Genomic DNA, 13,613 nt, shown 5'->3' with positions numbered 1-13,613 from the left:
TAGTTAGTCTAAGAGCAGGCCGACCCACAGCCTGAACTCCAGGTAGTCAAAGTCATGGTCTCTGGAGGGGAAAGAGAGAGAGTGAAGGTAGGACCATGGTTAGTTAGTCTAAGAGCAGGCCGACCCACAGCCTGAACTCCAGGTAGTCAAAGTCATGGTCTCTGGAGGGGAAAGAGAGAGAGTGAAGGTAGGACCATGGTTAGTTAGTCTAAGAGCAGGCCGATCCACAGCCTGAACTCCAGGTAGTTAAAGTCATTGGTCTCTGTAGAGGGAGAGGTCGGAGAGATGGTAGAACCATAGTTTAATATTAATGGATTAACCTTTATTGAAACCGGAAGTCCCTTCTAAGGCACTTGGAAGTTTCTATCCATAAATCAATGTTTTCACAGCATGTATGCGTGTATCAGAGTACCAAAAGAAAGACTGATGGAGGCTGTAAATCCAGCTCACAGAGTAATAGAGTGCATGGCGGCATAGGGTCAGACCCGACCTGAGGAAACATGGCCCCCGTCGGCTCATCGTTGATAGTTTCCATTCACGGTGTGACATTCAATGAATGTAAATGATTGATAATGGAACATAGCTAAGCCAGTGTTGTCTGTAATGTAATGCTAGAAGAGGGTCCACTCTCCGGGATGGCAAGAGAAGGTAAGGAGGAAGAGAAAGAAGAGAGAGAAGAAAGAGGAGAAGAGAATTCTGCTCTGGTCCGTGTGGGAGCAGGTCTGGACCGGTGATCCCATTCAGGTGAGGAAGTAGGAAGTAGCGAGCAGGATGCATGTGAAATTGAGGGACAATCAGCCTGGCAACGGAACTGAGGGCAGTTTGTTTGTTACTGTGAATTAATTTTTTGTTCAAGATACAAATACTTGACAGTGGCTAACGTCTGACTGCAGAAGAAATTCATATTGTTTATGTCTATCATGACTATTATTATACCGAACAAAAATATAAACGCAACATGTAAAGTGTTGGTCCCATGTTTCATGAGCTGAAATAACTGACCACAGAAATTGTCAATATGCACAAAAAGCTTATTTCTCTCAAATTGTGCACAAGTTTACATCCCTGTTAGGGAGCATTTATCCTTTGCCAAGATAATCCATCATCCTGACAGGTGTGTCATATCAAGAAGCTGATTAAAAAGCATTATCATATGATCATTACACAGGTACACCTTGTGCTGGGGACAATAAAAGGCCACTCTTAAATGTGCAGTTTTGTCACACAACACAATGCCACAGATGTCTCTAGTTTTGAGGGAGTGTGCAATTGGCATGCTGACTGCAGGAACTTCCACCAGAGCTGTTGCCCAATAATGTAATGTTCATTTCTCGACCATAAGCCGCTTCCAACATCGTTTTAGAGAAGTTGGCAGTATGTCCAACCAGCCTCACAACCACAGAGCCTGTGTAACCACGACAGCCGAGACCTCCTCATCCGGCTTCTTCCCCTGTGGAATCGTCTGAAACCAGCCACCCAGAGAGCTGATGAAACTAAGGAATATTTCTGTCTGCAATAAACCCTTTTGTGGGGGAAATACTACAGTAATTCTGATTGGCTGGGCCTGGCTTCCCAGTGGGTGGGCCTGGCTCCAAAGTGACTGCGCCCCTGCCCAGTCATGTGAAATCCATAAATTAGGTCTTAATGAATTCATTTCAATTGACTGATATCCTTATATGAACTGTATCTCAGTAAAATCGTTGAAATTGTTGCATGTTGCTTTTATATTTTTGTTTAACTAGATTTTTTATTAAAGGAAACAGGAAGCCGGAGGTTGTCAATAGAAAAACAAGATTCTACGCTGCCCAAAAGGAACACTAAACACTTGTGGTTGGGGTTAGGATATGTGGTGGGCACCATGGTACCCTTGAGCCAGTTCCACATACTGGTAATCCTCACAACAACAGTCCAACTCTGAAAACAAACAAAACATCTCTAGGACCATTATAGCTGCTAATTTGTTTTACTTCTATTGAATTCTCTCACAGACACATACACTGAGTATACAAAACATTAAGGACATCTCCTCTTTCCATGACAGACTGACCAGGTGAATCCAGGCAAAAGCTATGATCCCTTATTGATGTCACTTGTTAAATCCACTTCAATCAGTGTAGATGAAGGGGAGGAGACAGGCTAAAGAAGGATTTTTAAGCCTTGAGGCAATTGAGACATGGATTGTGCATGTGTGCTATTCAGAGGGTGAATGGGCAAGACAAAAAATGTAAATGCCTTTGAACAGGGTATAGTACAGAAGGTGCCTGGCGCACAGGTTTGTGTCAAGAACTGCAACTCAGCCGAGGTTTTCACACCGAACTGTTTCCGGTGTGTATCAAGAATGGTCCACCACCCAAAGAACATCCAGGAAGGTGTTGGTAATGTTTTACCAGTCAAATATTTCAATATGAGACAGACAGAGAGAGTGCAAGACAGAGAGAGAGCGCAAGACAGAGAGAGAGAGAACGAGACAGACAGAGAGAACGAGACAGACAGAGAGACAGACAGACAGACAGACAGACAGAGAAACAGACAGAGAGAGAGAGACAGACAGACAGAGAGAGAGACAGACAGGGAGAGAGAGAGAGAGACGGAGAGAGAGAGAGACGGAGAGGTGAACAGACAGACGGAGAGGCGGCCAGACAGACGGAGAGGCGGACAGAGATGGAGAGGCGGAGTGACAGAGCGAGAGAGAGAGAGAGGCGGACAGACAGACAGAGAGGTGGCGAGACGGAGAAGCAGAGAGACGGAGAGACGGAGAAGCAGAGAGACGGAGAGGCAGAGAGACGGAGAGGCAGAGAGACGGAGAGGCAGAGAGACGGAGAGGCGGAGAAGCAGAGAGACGGAGAGGCAGAGAGACGGAGAGGCAGAGAGACAGAGAGGCAGAGAGACGGAGAGGCAGAGAGACGGAGAGGCAGCGAGACGGAGGGGCAGAGAGACGGAGGGGCAGAGAGACGGAGAGACGGAGAAGCAGAGAGACGGAGGCAGAGAGACGGAGGCAGAGAGACGGAGAGGCAGAGAGACGGAGAGGCAGAGAGGCGGAGAGGCAGAGAGACGGAGAGGCAGAGAGGCGGAGAGGCAGAGAGACGGAGAGGCAGAGAGACGGAGAGACGGAGAGGCGGAGAGACAGAGAGGCGGAGAGGCGGAGAGGCAGAGAGCCGGAGAGGCGGAGAGACGGAGAGGCGGAGAGACGGAGAGGCGGAGAGATGGACAGAAGGAGAGACGGCCGGAAGGAGAGACGGACGGAAGGAGAGACGGAGAGCCGGAGAGGCGGAAAGACGGACAGAAGGAGAGATGGAGAGGCGGACAGAAGGAGAGACTGAGAGAAGGAGAGACGGAAAGAAGGAGAGATGGACAGAAGGAGAGACGGCCGGAAGGAGAGACGGACGGAAGGAGAGACAGACAGAGAAACAGACAGACAGAGAAAAGAGAGACAGAAGGAGAGAGACAGACAGAAGAAGGAGACAGATGGACAGATGGAGAGAGACAGACACACGGAGAGAGACAGACAGACGGAGAGAGAGACAGACGGACAGAGAGAGACAGACAGAGAGAAACAGACAGACAGAGAGAGACAGACAGACAGAGACAGACGGAGAGAGACAGACAGACGGAGAGAGACAGATGGCGAGATACAACCCATATTTATGTTTATTTATTTTCCCTTTTGTACATCGTTATAACACTGTACATAGCCATAATATGACATTTGAAATGTTTCTACTCTTTTGAAACTTTTGAGAGTGAAATATTTACTGTTCATTTTTTATTGTTTATTTAACTTTTGTTAATTATCCATTTCACTTGCTTTGGAAATCTAAACATGTGTTTCTCATGCCAATAAAGCCATTTCAATTTAATTGAGTGAGCGAGTGAGAGAGCTAGAGAGAGAGAGAGAGATAAAGTATCAATATCTGTGGTGCTCAAAATGCGGGTGTAAGAGAGCTCACTTGCTGAAGTTGAAGAGGAGCCTTTCAAACACCAGTACAGGACCTGTGCTGCTGAGAATGGTGAGAGGCTGGCCACCCAGCAGACAGAATATGGCCCCCGTCAGTGCCGTGCCCAGGAAACTCTCCAACACACCCTGAAAGAGGAGAGGGACACGGATAGGCTGGTGAGTCAAAGAAACAGCATACAGATAGAGACACGCAGATGGATATGTTTGTCCCAAATCCATTGAAAGTGTTAGTGGGTGTCCTGGTGGGGTTAAAGGTCAAGGACACAGTAAACAGTGATGGTCACATTCCAACCCACTGTTGTATATGTTTAAACCAAATGGGACTGGACAGAGAGCGTTTGGTGGAGGACTGGCGGCAAGGTCTGGTTCCAAACTACTGTTCTGGTACCCTACCCTCACAAATAAAAGGAAGCACATGGTAACATTTTTATCATCTAAAGAAATCCATTTAGTTTCTGTGTATGTATGGGAACTGGGAATTGTCAAGTGTGCAATTGAAGCTAACTACATCATGATATCAATCTGCTTATTCAGCGAGATCTCTATTTCCCCCATCACACAGCTCCAGACACACAGAGAGCTGTTATACTGCCCCATCAAGACAGGCAGCCCTGTTCAAGTTCACATTGTGACATCATGTGTTTTTACTAGGTGTCATTTACACAGCATATCCAGGCCTGGGTGGGAGACAGTGGACAGCTGGGATGCAGGATCAGAGCTGCGCTACCTGGAACACTGTGCTCCTGTGGCTTGGACAGTTAAGGCTTCTGGGAAAGGTCAGAGGTCAGTCGAGGAATTCCCTTCCCCTTCTCTCATGCAATCGGGAAGACGGGGGAGGGTGAGACGGGGCAGTGACAAGGCTATCTGAGTAATCTGGATCTGTGGTTATTTCCAGAGCAGCCAAATCCCCTGAGGACAGCCCTCCCTGCGCATGCCTTCCTTGACCAACACATCCGGGGGAGGCTGTGCTTGTTTTTAGGTTCAGGAGTTCTCTGTAATCATGTCACCTGGTCAGATCACATAAAACGATATCTTCGCTGTCTGACAAAAACCTCTTATCTCCCAAACATAAACTTTTTAGGACATTTTTAAAAATGGCCATATTTTACAATTAACAACCAACCAAACTTCAGAAGCTAATTTGAATACATTTTCTTGGTCCTAGAGTCTTGAAATGTTCAGAGTGCATTTAGGGGAGTTATGTCATTTTAAATCCATGTCAGAAAGTATTAAAGTGCCCACTATGTTATAAGGGTGGAGAATCGGGACACAGTCAGGTCTTTGCCCTTACTTACATTCACTTATGCTGTTTTGCTCCTTTCAAATGCTTCTGTTTTGAGAAGAGAGAACAGAAAGAGACTCACCTGCATGTTTTCTGTAGCATCTCCTAGCAACCCTCCGAAGGTGATGGCGTTGGTCACGGTGCCCAGGTAGATAAACAGGATGGCGGAAAGCGACTGGATGTGTATGGCGTCGTAGAAATCACTGGCGAAGAACGGCAGCTTTCGCTTGATGTCCAGGATGAGGCCACCACAAAACCTTAACAATGAAAATGTGACAGTTACATTTATGCCACAAAGTCTTTATTTATGGTAAAATGATCTTAAGATGTAGCCTTGTAAAGCAGACGGATCCCTACGATCCCCATGCTGTTTTTGTGAGCGTAGCTATTTGTCTGATTTACGAGACTACTAGAAGATGCTGTTTCATCACAAATCAGTGTCTGCACAAAGCATAACTAAAAGGCAACAGTAAACAGTGGCTTGCTTTGGCCACACACCTGAGATGTTATTTTCTGAAATTCTTTCACCCTGAAGAAGGCACAGTGATGCCGAACCATTGGTGGTTTACCCAATAACTTGCTGGGCACTTGTATATAGCGTGCGAATGTCTTTATTTTCATAGCCTACAGTTTTACTCGTTGTTAGTCAGTACCTCTAATAACAATTTTGGGTGTGAGCCAGCTCATGCTTTTCACTGGAATTCTTTAGTAACATGTGTAGTGTTACAGTGTTATAGCAAATCCTTTTAACACTGTACTCCAATATCAGTGAGAGTTGAGGCCCTGCTGAGTAACATTTTGTCACTGTACTACATGTTGGTATCACAGGAGGTTGGTGGCACCTTAATTGTGGAGGTTGGGCTTGTGGTAATGGCTGGAGTGAAATGAGTGGAATGGTATCATATACATGGTTTCCATGTGTTAGATGTCATTCCATTTACTCAGTGGGGACCCATCAAGTTTTGAGCCCCACATTTTAGCGACAAAAAAATAAATAAAAACTAGATATGTATTTTTTTTTTTTTTTTTTGGGGGGGGCGTTTGCCTGTTTTGCATGTTATTTTGGAATTAATACGTGTCACATATCAGTTTGCTTTCTGTGGTGGTGGAGCAGGCCAGCAGAAAATAGGAGCATTGCACCGTGATTGGCTCAGTGTTCTGTCACTCATGGGGACACTACATCACCCGCCTTTAGTAAGGGTAGACATCAAGAATGTGAGCCCTTTGGGTCCTGCCATAGACTTAGATTAGAAGTGCCCTTCCAAGAAGCTTCAAGATCATTGGCCACAGATAAAATCTACAGTAGCTTTGATTGGACTGATCATGTCAACATCTTACTTTCAAAGTCTTAGCTAGCAGTTATCATCAGTTATCATCAAGTCGACAATCTACTGGCAAATCCTTTTAAATCCTTGTCATATGAAGAGAAATAATGAAGAGAAATTATAGATAAAATGTATCGGTGCTCATCGGCCATAAACATCACACAACAAGTTGGAAATTGCTAATTCAACAATGAGTTGTTTGGAAGGAATCGGTGACAGTAGCTAACCTGGGAAGTCGTCGGGAATAAAAGCACTCAGACTGAGAAAATGCGCTTTGAACAGTCATCCAACTCGAAACCTTTCTCTTTCTCTGATGACAACATTTTCCAACGGAGGACCGCCGCGCACAACAAGGGGAGTCCAAAAATGGCTTATATGCCGCTGCATAAATGATGTAATATGTCAGAGAGATATGAATACTGTAGCAAAAAAGTAATACTAAGTGTATGTTGTGTAGTAATATGTCAGGGAGATATGTATACTGTAAGTCATACAAAGTGTATGTTGTGTAGTAATATGTCAGGGAGATATGTATACTGTAGCAAAAAAAGTAATACTAAGTGTATGTTGTGTAGTAATATGTCAGGGAGATATGTATACTGTAAGTCATACAAAGTGTATGTTGTGTAGTAATATGTCAGGGAGATATGTATACTGTAGCAAAAAAAGTAATACTAAGTGTATGTTGTGTAGTAATATGTCAGGGAGATATGTATACTGTAAGTCATACAAAGTGTATGTTGTGTAGGAAGTTGTTAGTAGCCCATGTGCCTCACCCTAATAATCTATTTTCTCCTCTTATTTTCACCTAACGTTACTGTTCTGACTTGGTGGTGCTGCACATATAACCTGTTTTTCAGAAATATCATCATCTAATATTGTAAGAGGTTTCATTGTCTGCTTATTTTCACCCTTTATTTATCCTACGGCTCTGACTTGGTATACAGGGAAAATACTGTAAGAGCAGCCCATGTTCTGCATTCTGTCGCTGTACATTTCAAAAATGCTGAACTCATAGTTATTTTGACTACATCCGTCGTCGCTCGCTCATTAATGTCTTAATCAAAATTACAGAACGCCTCTTATCCGCTCATTGTTCCCTTATGCCATAGTTTGTACATCTCAATTGTCAGTAGGAGAAACCGCATTTGTTTAAGCAAATCAGCTGTGTTTTTTAAAAAGGCAGTAAATGAGGCTGAATGAACTGTTTCAGGTGTAGTGATGGTAAAGATTCACTCCATGGTGCTGGAAAGAAAGCTCTGCTGTTGGGACAGCTTTATGTAGGCCCTAACAGTTTTGTGGGCACAGTTTGTCACTGTTAAAGTGCAATTAATGTATGGTTTAATGCTGTGTAGTGACTTTGCTGGCAATTTGTTTTGCCCCACCAAGATTTACATGCTAAAAACCCCACTGCATTTACTCCATTATTATGAGCCATCCTCCCCTCAGCAGCCTCCACTGGTTGGTATTGGCAACCGTTGAAGACTGCTCTGATATTCAATACTACGCCATACGCTATGGGCTAGGCTAGTGGTAATGAGCAGTCTTTACTTTCCAGTGTTCATGAGCTCTTCTCCAACATGTCCATGTCCCCCTCCTCCTCCTTGACCCCCGTCATGTCCCGGCGTGTCCCCGTTCATCTGGGGGCCATCCCCTCCGCCTCCAGCATTATACTGGTTCTTCCTATACAGTCACAAACAGCAGGTTAGCCTACAGACGTCACTCTCCAACACAGTGTTGAAGGTTCATCACGAGCACCCAATATTGACATAACTTTCAAAACTGTCCAAGGAAATATGCACAATTGAATTAATTTTCTGGAACTAGGACCATTTACAGAATTATACAACTGTACTAGGACTAGAGGTGTGGGTGGCAGAGCTGTACCTCTTATCTGAGGAGGGCAGGGATTTGGGGGGTTCTATCCTGATGTCAGGGTCCCACTCCCCAGGAGGTAGGACGATAACCTCATCAAGGAACTCCTCAATGCCTGCCAGCAGGTCCTGTCTGTCCTTGGCCTTGTAGGCAATGTCATGGAACACCTGACCCCACACAACCAATCAGAAACCAAGGTAACATCAACACCAGCACACAACCAATCATAAACAATGTTAACATTAACAACAGCTATGTTACTTCCCCACATAACTAATCAAACCCACCGCAGGTCCTGTCTGTCCTTGTCATGGAACACCATACCACAACACAACCAATCAGAAACCATGTTAACATCAACACCAGCCAACAACCAATCATTTTTCACACTTGTTTCTTCCTGATATTGTGAATAATTGGATCCCAAATCATTATAATTATCCCCAATCATAATCACTTCCAGATGGTGTGTTTGTAATCACCATCTATATAAGCCATATGCCATTATATCTTATTGTCCCAGAGTATCTCCCTGTCAATCTCAGACACAGAGCGTTGGGCCACCCAGGCCAAGGAAGATCCCTCAGAGCCACAATCAGTCAGATAAAGATCTCTATGGGACTGAGTGTTCACAGGGATCCTGAGGGTTTTGTTTAACTATAACTTAAGGTAATCCCGGGGGGGATTACCTACCACCAACAGTGTGGATAGAAGCAGGGGGTGTGGCAGGGACCTGTGGGAACACGAGTCAGGTGCAGTATGGTTAACTGGAGGGGTCCAGTCTCAGTCTGCTTGAAAATCAGAGACAAGGTTTGAATATTGCTGTCCATCAATGATTCCCAACCAAATGTACTTATCTTGAGCAATTTTTTACAAAAAGAATGGATATATGTTGCCCTAAGAATTGTGCAGAGTTGTCAGAATCGTATTCAAAATGATTTACAGCTGTAATTGCTGTCAAAGGTGCTTCCACCAAGTATCAACTCAGGGGTGTGAACACATACTCAATCAATTTTAGTATAGAAACTCTTCTATACTTTTTCTTTCACTTTGAAAATGTCGAGCAGGTTCAAAATCAAATGACATTTTAGTTGTCACATGCCGAATACAACAGGTGGACTTTACAGTGAAATGCTTACTTACGAGCCCTTTCCCAACAATGCAGTTGAAATGTTTAAAAAAATTAACAAAATAACCATTTGAAATAGTAACACAAAATAACAATAACGAGGCTATATACAAGGAGTACCGGTACCGAGTCAATGTGCCGGGGTACGAGGTAGTTGATTGAGGTAATTGAGATAATATGTACATTGAGGTAGGGGTAAAAGTGACCAGGCAATCGTGATAGATAATAAACAGAGTAGCATCAGCGTATGTGAAGAGTGTAAAAGTGTGTCTATTTGTGAGCGTGTGTGTGGCATCAATATGCATGTGTGTGTGTGTGTGTTTTGTGTGTGTGAATGTATGTAGGGTGTGTGTGTACGTATGTAGGGTGTGTGTGTACATCTAATTGAATGCCCTTTTAGATAACATTTTAAGGCAGCAAAATGTGACAACTCTCCAAGGGGTGTGTAGACTTCCACTAGCTACTGTATATGCGCGTTGGACACGATGGTAACGTACCTCATCAGACATGAGGGTGGCGATAGCACGTCCGATCTCATGGTAGGACTTGGCTTTGCTTTTGGGCCCCAGCAGCACAAATAGGAACCTAAAAGGAGATGAAGAGAAAAGCAGAAGCATGTTCAATAAAAAGCCCAAATTGAATATAACTGGTGGTCACTAGTGGTTAAACTATATAAATATAGCATCAGCCTCTATGACATAGGAGATATCTATGAGAGAGATATGTGGTATATTCGGTGGATTTGCTAAGTTGGTTGTGGTGGTATCAGTAGGGTACCTGGTAGGGACGGGGACCTCAGTCAAACCTCCCAACATGGCAGCCTGCTGCAGGCGGACAAACGCCACGAAGGGTGTGTCCAGGAAGTCCACCCCTCCGACCAGGACGTTAGACGCCTCGGCATCACGTGGAAGCTTCTTCATCAACTTATTCTTCAGCTAGAGAGGGGGGGGGGCAAAGATGGACAGAGAGAAAGAGAAAGAGAGGAACACGCACAAATAGAGCACATATAGAGTGAGACAGAAAAAAGAGAAGGAAAGCAATGAGCCTTGACACACATTCGAGAGAAGCGGTGCTTGAAACGACTGTCCTTATCAAAGTAGTATGAGAAGAGCAGTAAAGGTACCGTAACAATGGACATTTCACATGCCCCAAAGTTGTACAGTTGCATGGATGAAATGGGGCAGCTGAGTACAGCCCGTCCCTGGCACATAGGCATTACATGCTGTATTGTGTGGCAACACCACTGCAGTTCGTAGCTTTTTAGAAACAGATTAAAGCGTCTTTACCACTCTGTGAGTCACTATGACACAAGCAGTATGATTAACAAGACACAATAAAGCCCTTTCTGTTCATTGCTGTTATACACTTGAACCAGTCTACATAATGATATGTAATGAGAATGAGGTAGCAACAAAAAAGATTAACCTCTGTGCAACTGTATACAAAAGAACAGGCCAGGTGAATGCATACAAGCCCTTCACTTTAGGTCAAGGGGAGACAGGGATCCTAGTGGTTAGAGGCGCGAGCCAGCAACTGTTCGAATCCAGGGTATGATGGGAAACAAAATCAGACAGGAAGTGAGCTGGAAACTGGAGGGTTGCTGGTATCAAATCCTAGATGTAATTGCCTGCCGTTGTGCCCTTGAGCTAGGCACTTAATCCCCACAACAACTGCTCCCCGTCGCCCAGTGTGGCAGACCCCTGCTCCAACCCGTATATGTATGTGTGTCTTGGGAGGGGTTGGGATACAGAATAAGTCAAATTTTAGTTGGAACTTGTACAATTGACAAATAAAGTGATATTAATCTTAATCTCTTAATCTTAATAGACTGCTAAATTAAACATAACGTCCAAGTGGTACACTGAGTACTTAGTCACAGTGAAATGCATAAAACTTAAGCAACCAGAGACCTTGGGTGTAAGGAGATGATTAACAAAGCAAGGCCTTGGTGTTTTATCAAAGACCAGATCAATTTGACGAATTAGCTACTGTTGTCCGTGTAATTCCAGGAGTTAGTTATTGTGTCTGTGTAGTTTCCACAGGCTTCAGGAGGAGTGGTAACATTGTTACCAAACATTTGAGAGAGAGGGTCAGGGCTCTTATCGTCGTGTGTGAGGCTCAGACTTTATCAGTAGAGTGAGGCCGTGCTCTGGTTCCCACACACACGGTGTCGACTCCTTGACCCTGCATATTGTTACAGCAGGAACTAAGATTTAGAGTGCCCGGGGAACAGCAATTGCTTCTTAAAGTTCCCGCTTAGATCTCTCTCTCACTCACACTCTCACACACACACACACACAGTTATATCCTCACCTGGTCTCTATCTGGTTGGTCAGAAAAGTCGTTGAGGCTGTTGGAGGTCAGATTCCGATGGGCCGTGGCTGGGCTACCTGTGGGATCAGAGGTCAAGAGCTTAAAGACCAGGCCTGAGAGGGTTCACCAGGGTCGTGTTCATTAAGGCAAAAAACAGAAAAAAAATGCTTAAAGCCTTCTGAAACAGAAATTAGTGTTTCTTATTGGACCAGGCAGTCTTTCCCCATTTCAGTCTGTTTTCTTCTTTTCAGTGCCTAATGAACACAACCCAGGGGTCAAACAAAGTCACTGGGATGAAAGGTAGATCGCAACTCCCAGAACAGACAGAGGCCCAGTTAGATTAGACTGATCTCAGAGAAGGAGATGAAGAGAAACAGAAGATGAAGAGAAACAGAAACTTCACAAGGCCTAATATAAATGTGGAAGGCAGCAAGGACTAAGTTAAGCTTTCGGGCCGATGCCAGCTGCAGTGGATCAGATGTACTGCCTGAAATCTCCCACTGCCGTGCCCTGTCTTTCACTGATCTGATGCCAACTGGTCATTCACTTGCACGGCAGAGCAGAGGGGGCACGGACAGTGTCTTATTAGTAGTCCATGATGGGGTTGGTGGGAGAGATAGACATTTTTCTTTAGCCTCTTTTAGCCAGCAGTATCAGACTCGAGAAGGCTGGCTTTGCGTTGGAGTTGTGATTACCTAAAAAAGTTGGTCAATAGCCGAGTAGCATCTACATTAGCTAATTGTTTGTTTGCTGTTTCTCTGGGCATGAAGGACTGTGACTTAGATGCTGTTTGATGATGCCCTTTTTTTTTTAAACATAAAAAAATGGTGGATTGTCATATCCCATGAGAATGACATGACAGTATTGTTTTCGGTCATCAATGCTCATATCAACAATATGAATGTGGATCGCAAATTTTCTTGGCACAGACTATTGTGAAGGTATGTGTTATACCCTGTTATAAACTCTGTATATGAGTGTCATAACCCGCCTTACAAAAGTATCCCACACTAGGGTGTTAGAAATGTGTTCTGAACTAACTTACTAATGTATTGCATGTGTTATAAATGTGTTCTGACTTGACTTACTGAGGTATCCCATGTGTTATAAATGCAATGTAACCTGACTTACCTTTTATCCCATAGGTTATAATGCATTTATTTATAACACAACTTACCAAGTTATTCCATGCGCTGTAAATGTGTTGACCTGACATATCCTGTTATAAATATATTATAACCTAACTTACCAAGCTATCCCATGTGTTATAAGTGTCATGACTTACTTTACTGACCTATCCCATATGTTATAAATGCATTATAACCTCACTTACCTAGTTAACCTCTGAACCGGTACTCCTGTATATAGCCCCGCTATTGTTATTTACTGCTGCTCTGTAATTATTTGTTTTTCTTAACTCTTACTTTTTTCTGTTGGTATTATCTTAGAACTGCATTGTTGGTTAAGGGCTTGTAAGTAAGCATTTCACTGCTGTAGTCGCGCATGTGACAAATAAAATTTGATTTGATCCCATGTGTTCTGACCTGACTTACTGACTGACGTATCCAATGTGTTTTAAATGTGTTGTGACCTGACTTACTGACCTATCCCATATGTTATAAATGCATTATAACCTAACTTACCTAGTTATCCAATGTGTTATAAATGTGTTGTGACCTGACTTACTGATGTATTGCATGTGTTATAAATGTGTTGTGACCTGACTTACTGATG

At 43.8% G+C, this 13,613-nt stretch overlaps 1 protein-coding gene across 1 annotated transcript in view; it reads right to left on the bottom strand.

The window, feature by feature from the left end:
- Nucleotides 1–13,613, bottom strand: part of LOC112220160 (electrogenic sodium bicarbonate cotransporter 1) — a 90,740-nt gene that overhangs the window by 35,165 nt on the left and 41,962 nt on the right. The window contains exons 7-13 of the mRNA XM_024381840.2: nucleotides 11,880–11,956; nucleotides 10,344–10,501; nucleotides 10,064–10,151; nucleotides 8,450–8,604; nucleotides 8,114–8,245; nucleotides 5,320–5,494; nucleotides 3,948–4,081 (exon numbers count right to left, since the gene is read on the bottom strand). Of these exons, the coding sequence (XP_024237608.1) occupies nucleotides 3,948–4,081; nucleotides 5,320–5,494; nucleotides 8,114–8,245; nucleotides 8,450–8,604; nucleotides 10,064–10,151; nucleotides 10,344–10,501; nucleotides 11,880–11,956 (919 nt within the window). The remainder of the gene's footprint in view (nucleotides 1–3,947; nucleotides 4,082–5,319; nucleotides 5,495–8,113; nucleotides 8,246–8,449; nucleotides 8,605–10,063; nucleotides 10,152–10,343; nucleotides 10,502–11,879; nucleotides 11,957–13,613) is intronic.

The sequence above is a fragment of the Oncorhynchus tshawytscha genome, linkage group LG20, assembly GCF_018296145.1.
Source record: "Oncorhynchus tshawytscha isolate Ot180627B linkage group LG20, Otsh_v2.0, whole genome shotgun sequence".
In the NCBI taxonomy this organism is placed as follows: domain Eukaryota; kingdom Metazoa; phylum Chordata; class Actinopteri; order Salmoniformes; family Salmonidae; genus Oncorhynchus; species Oncorhynchus tshawytscha.
This window is presented reverse-complemented; position numbering and strand designations above follow the sequence as displayed.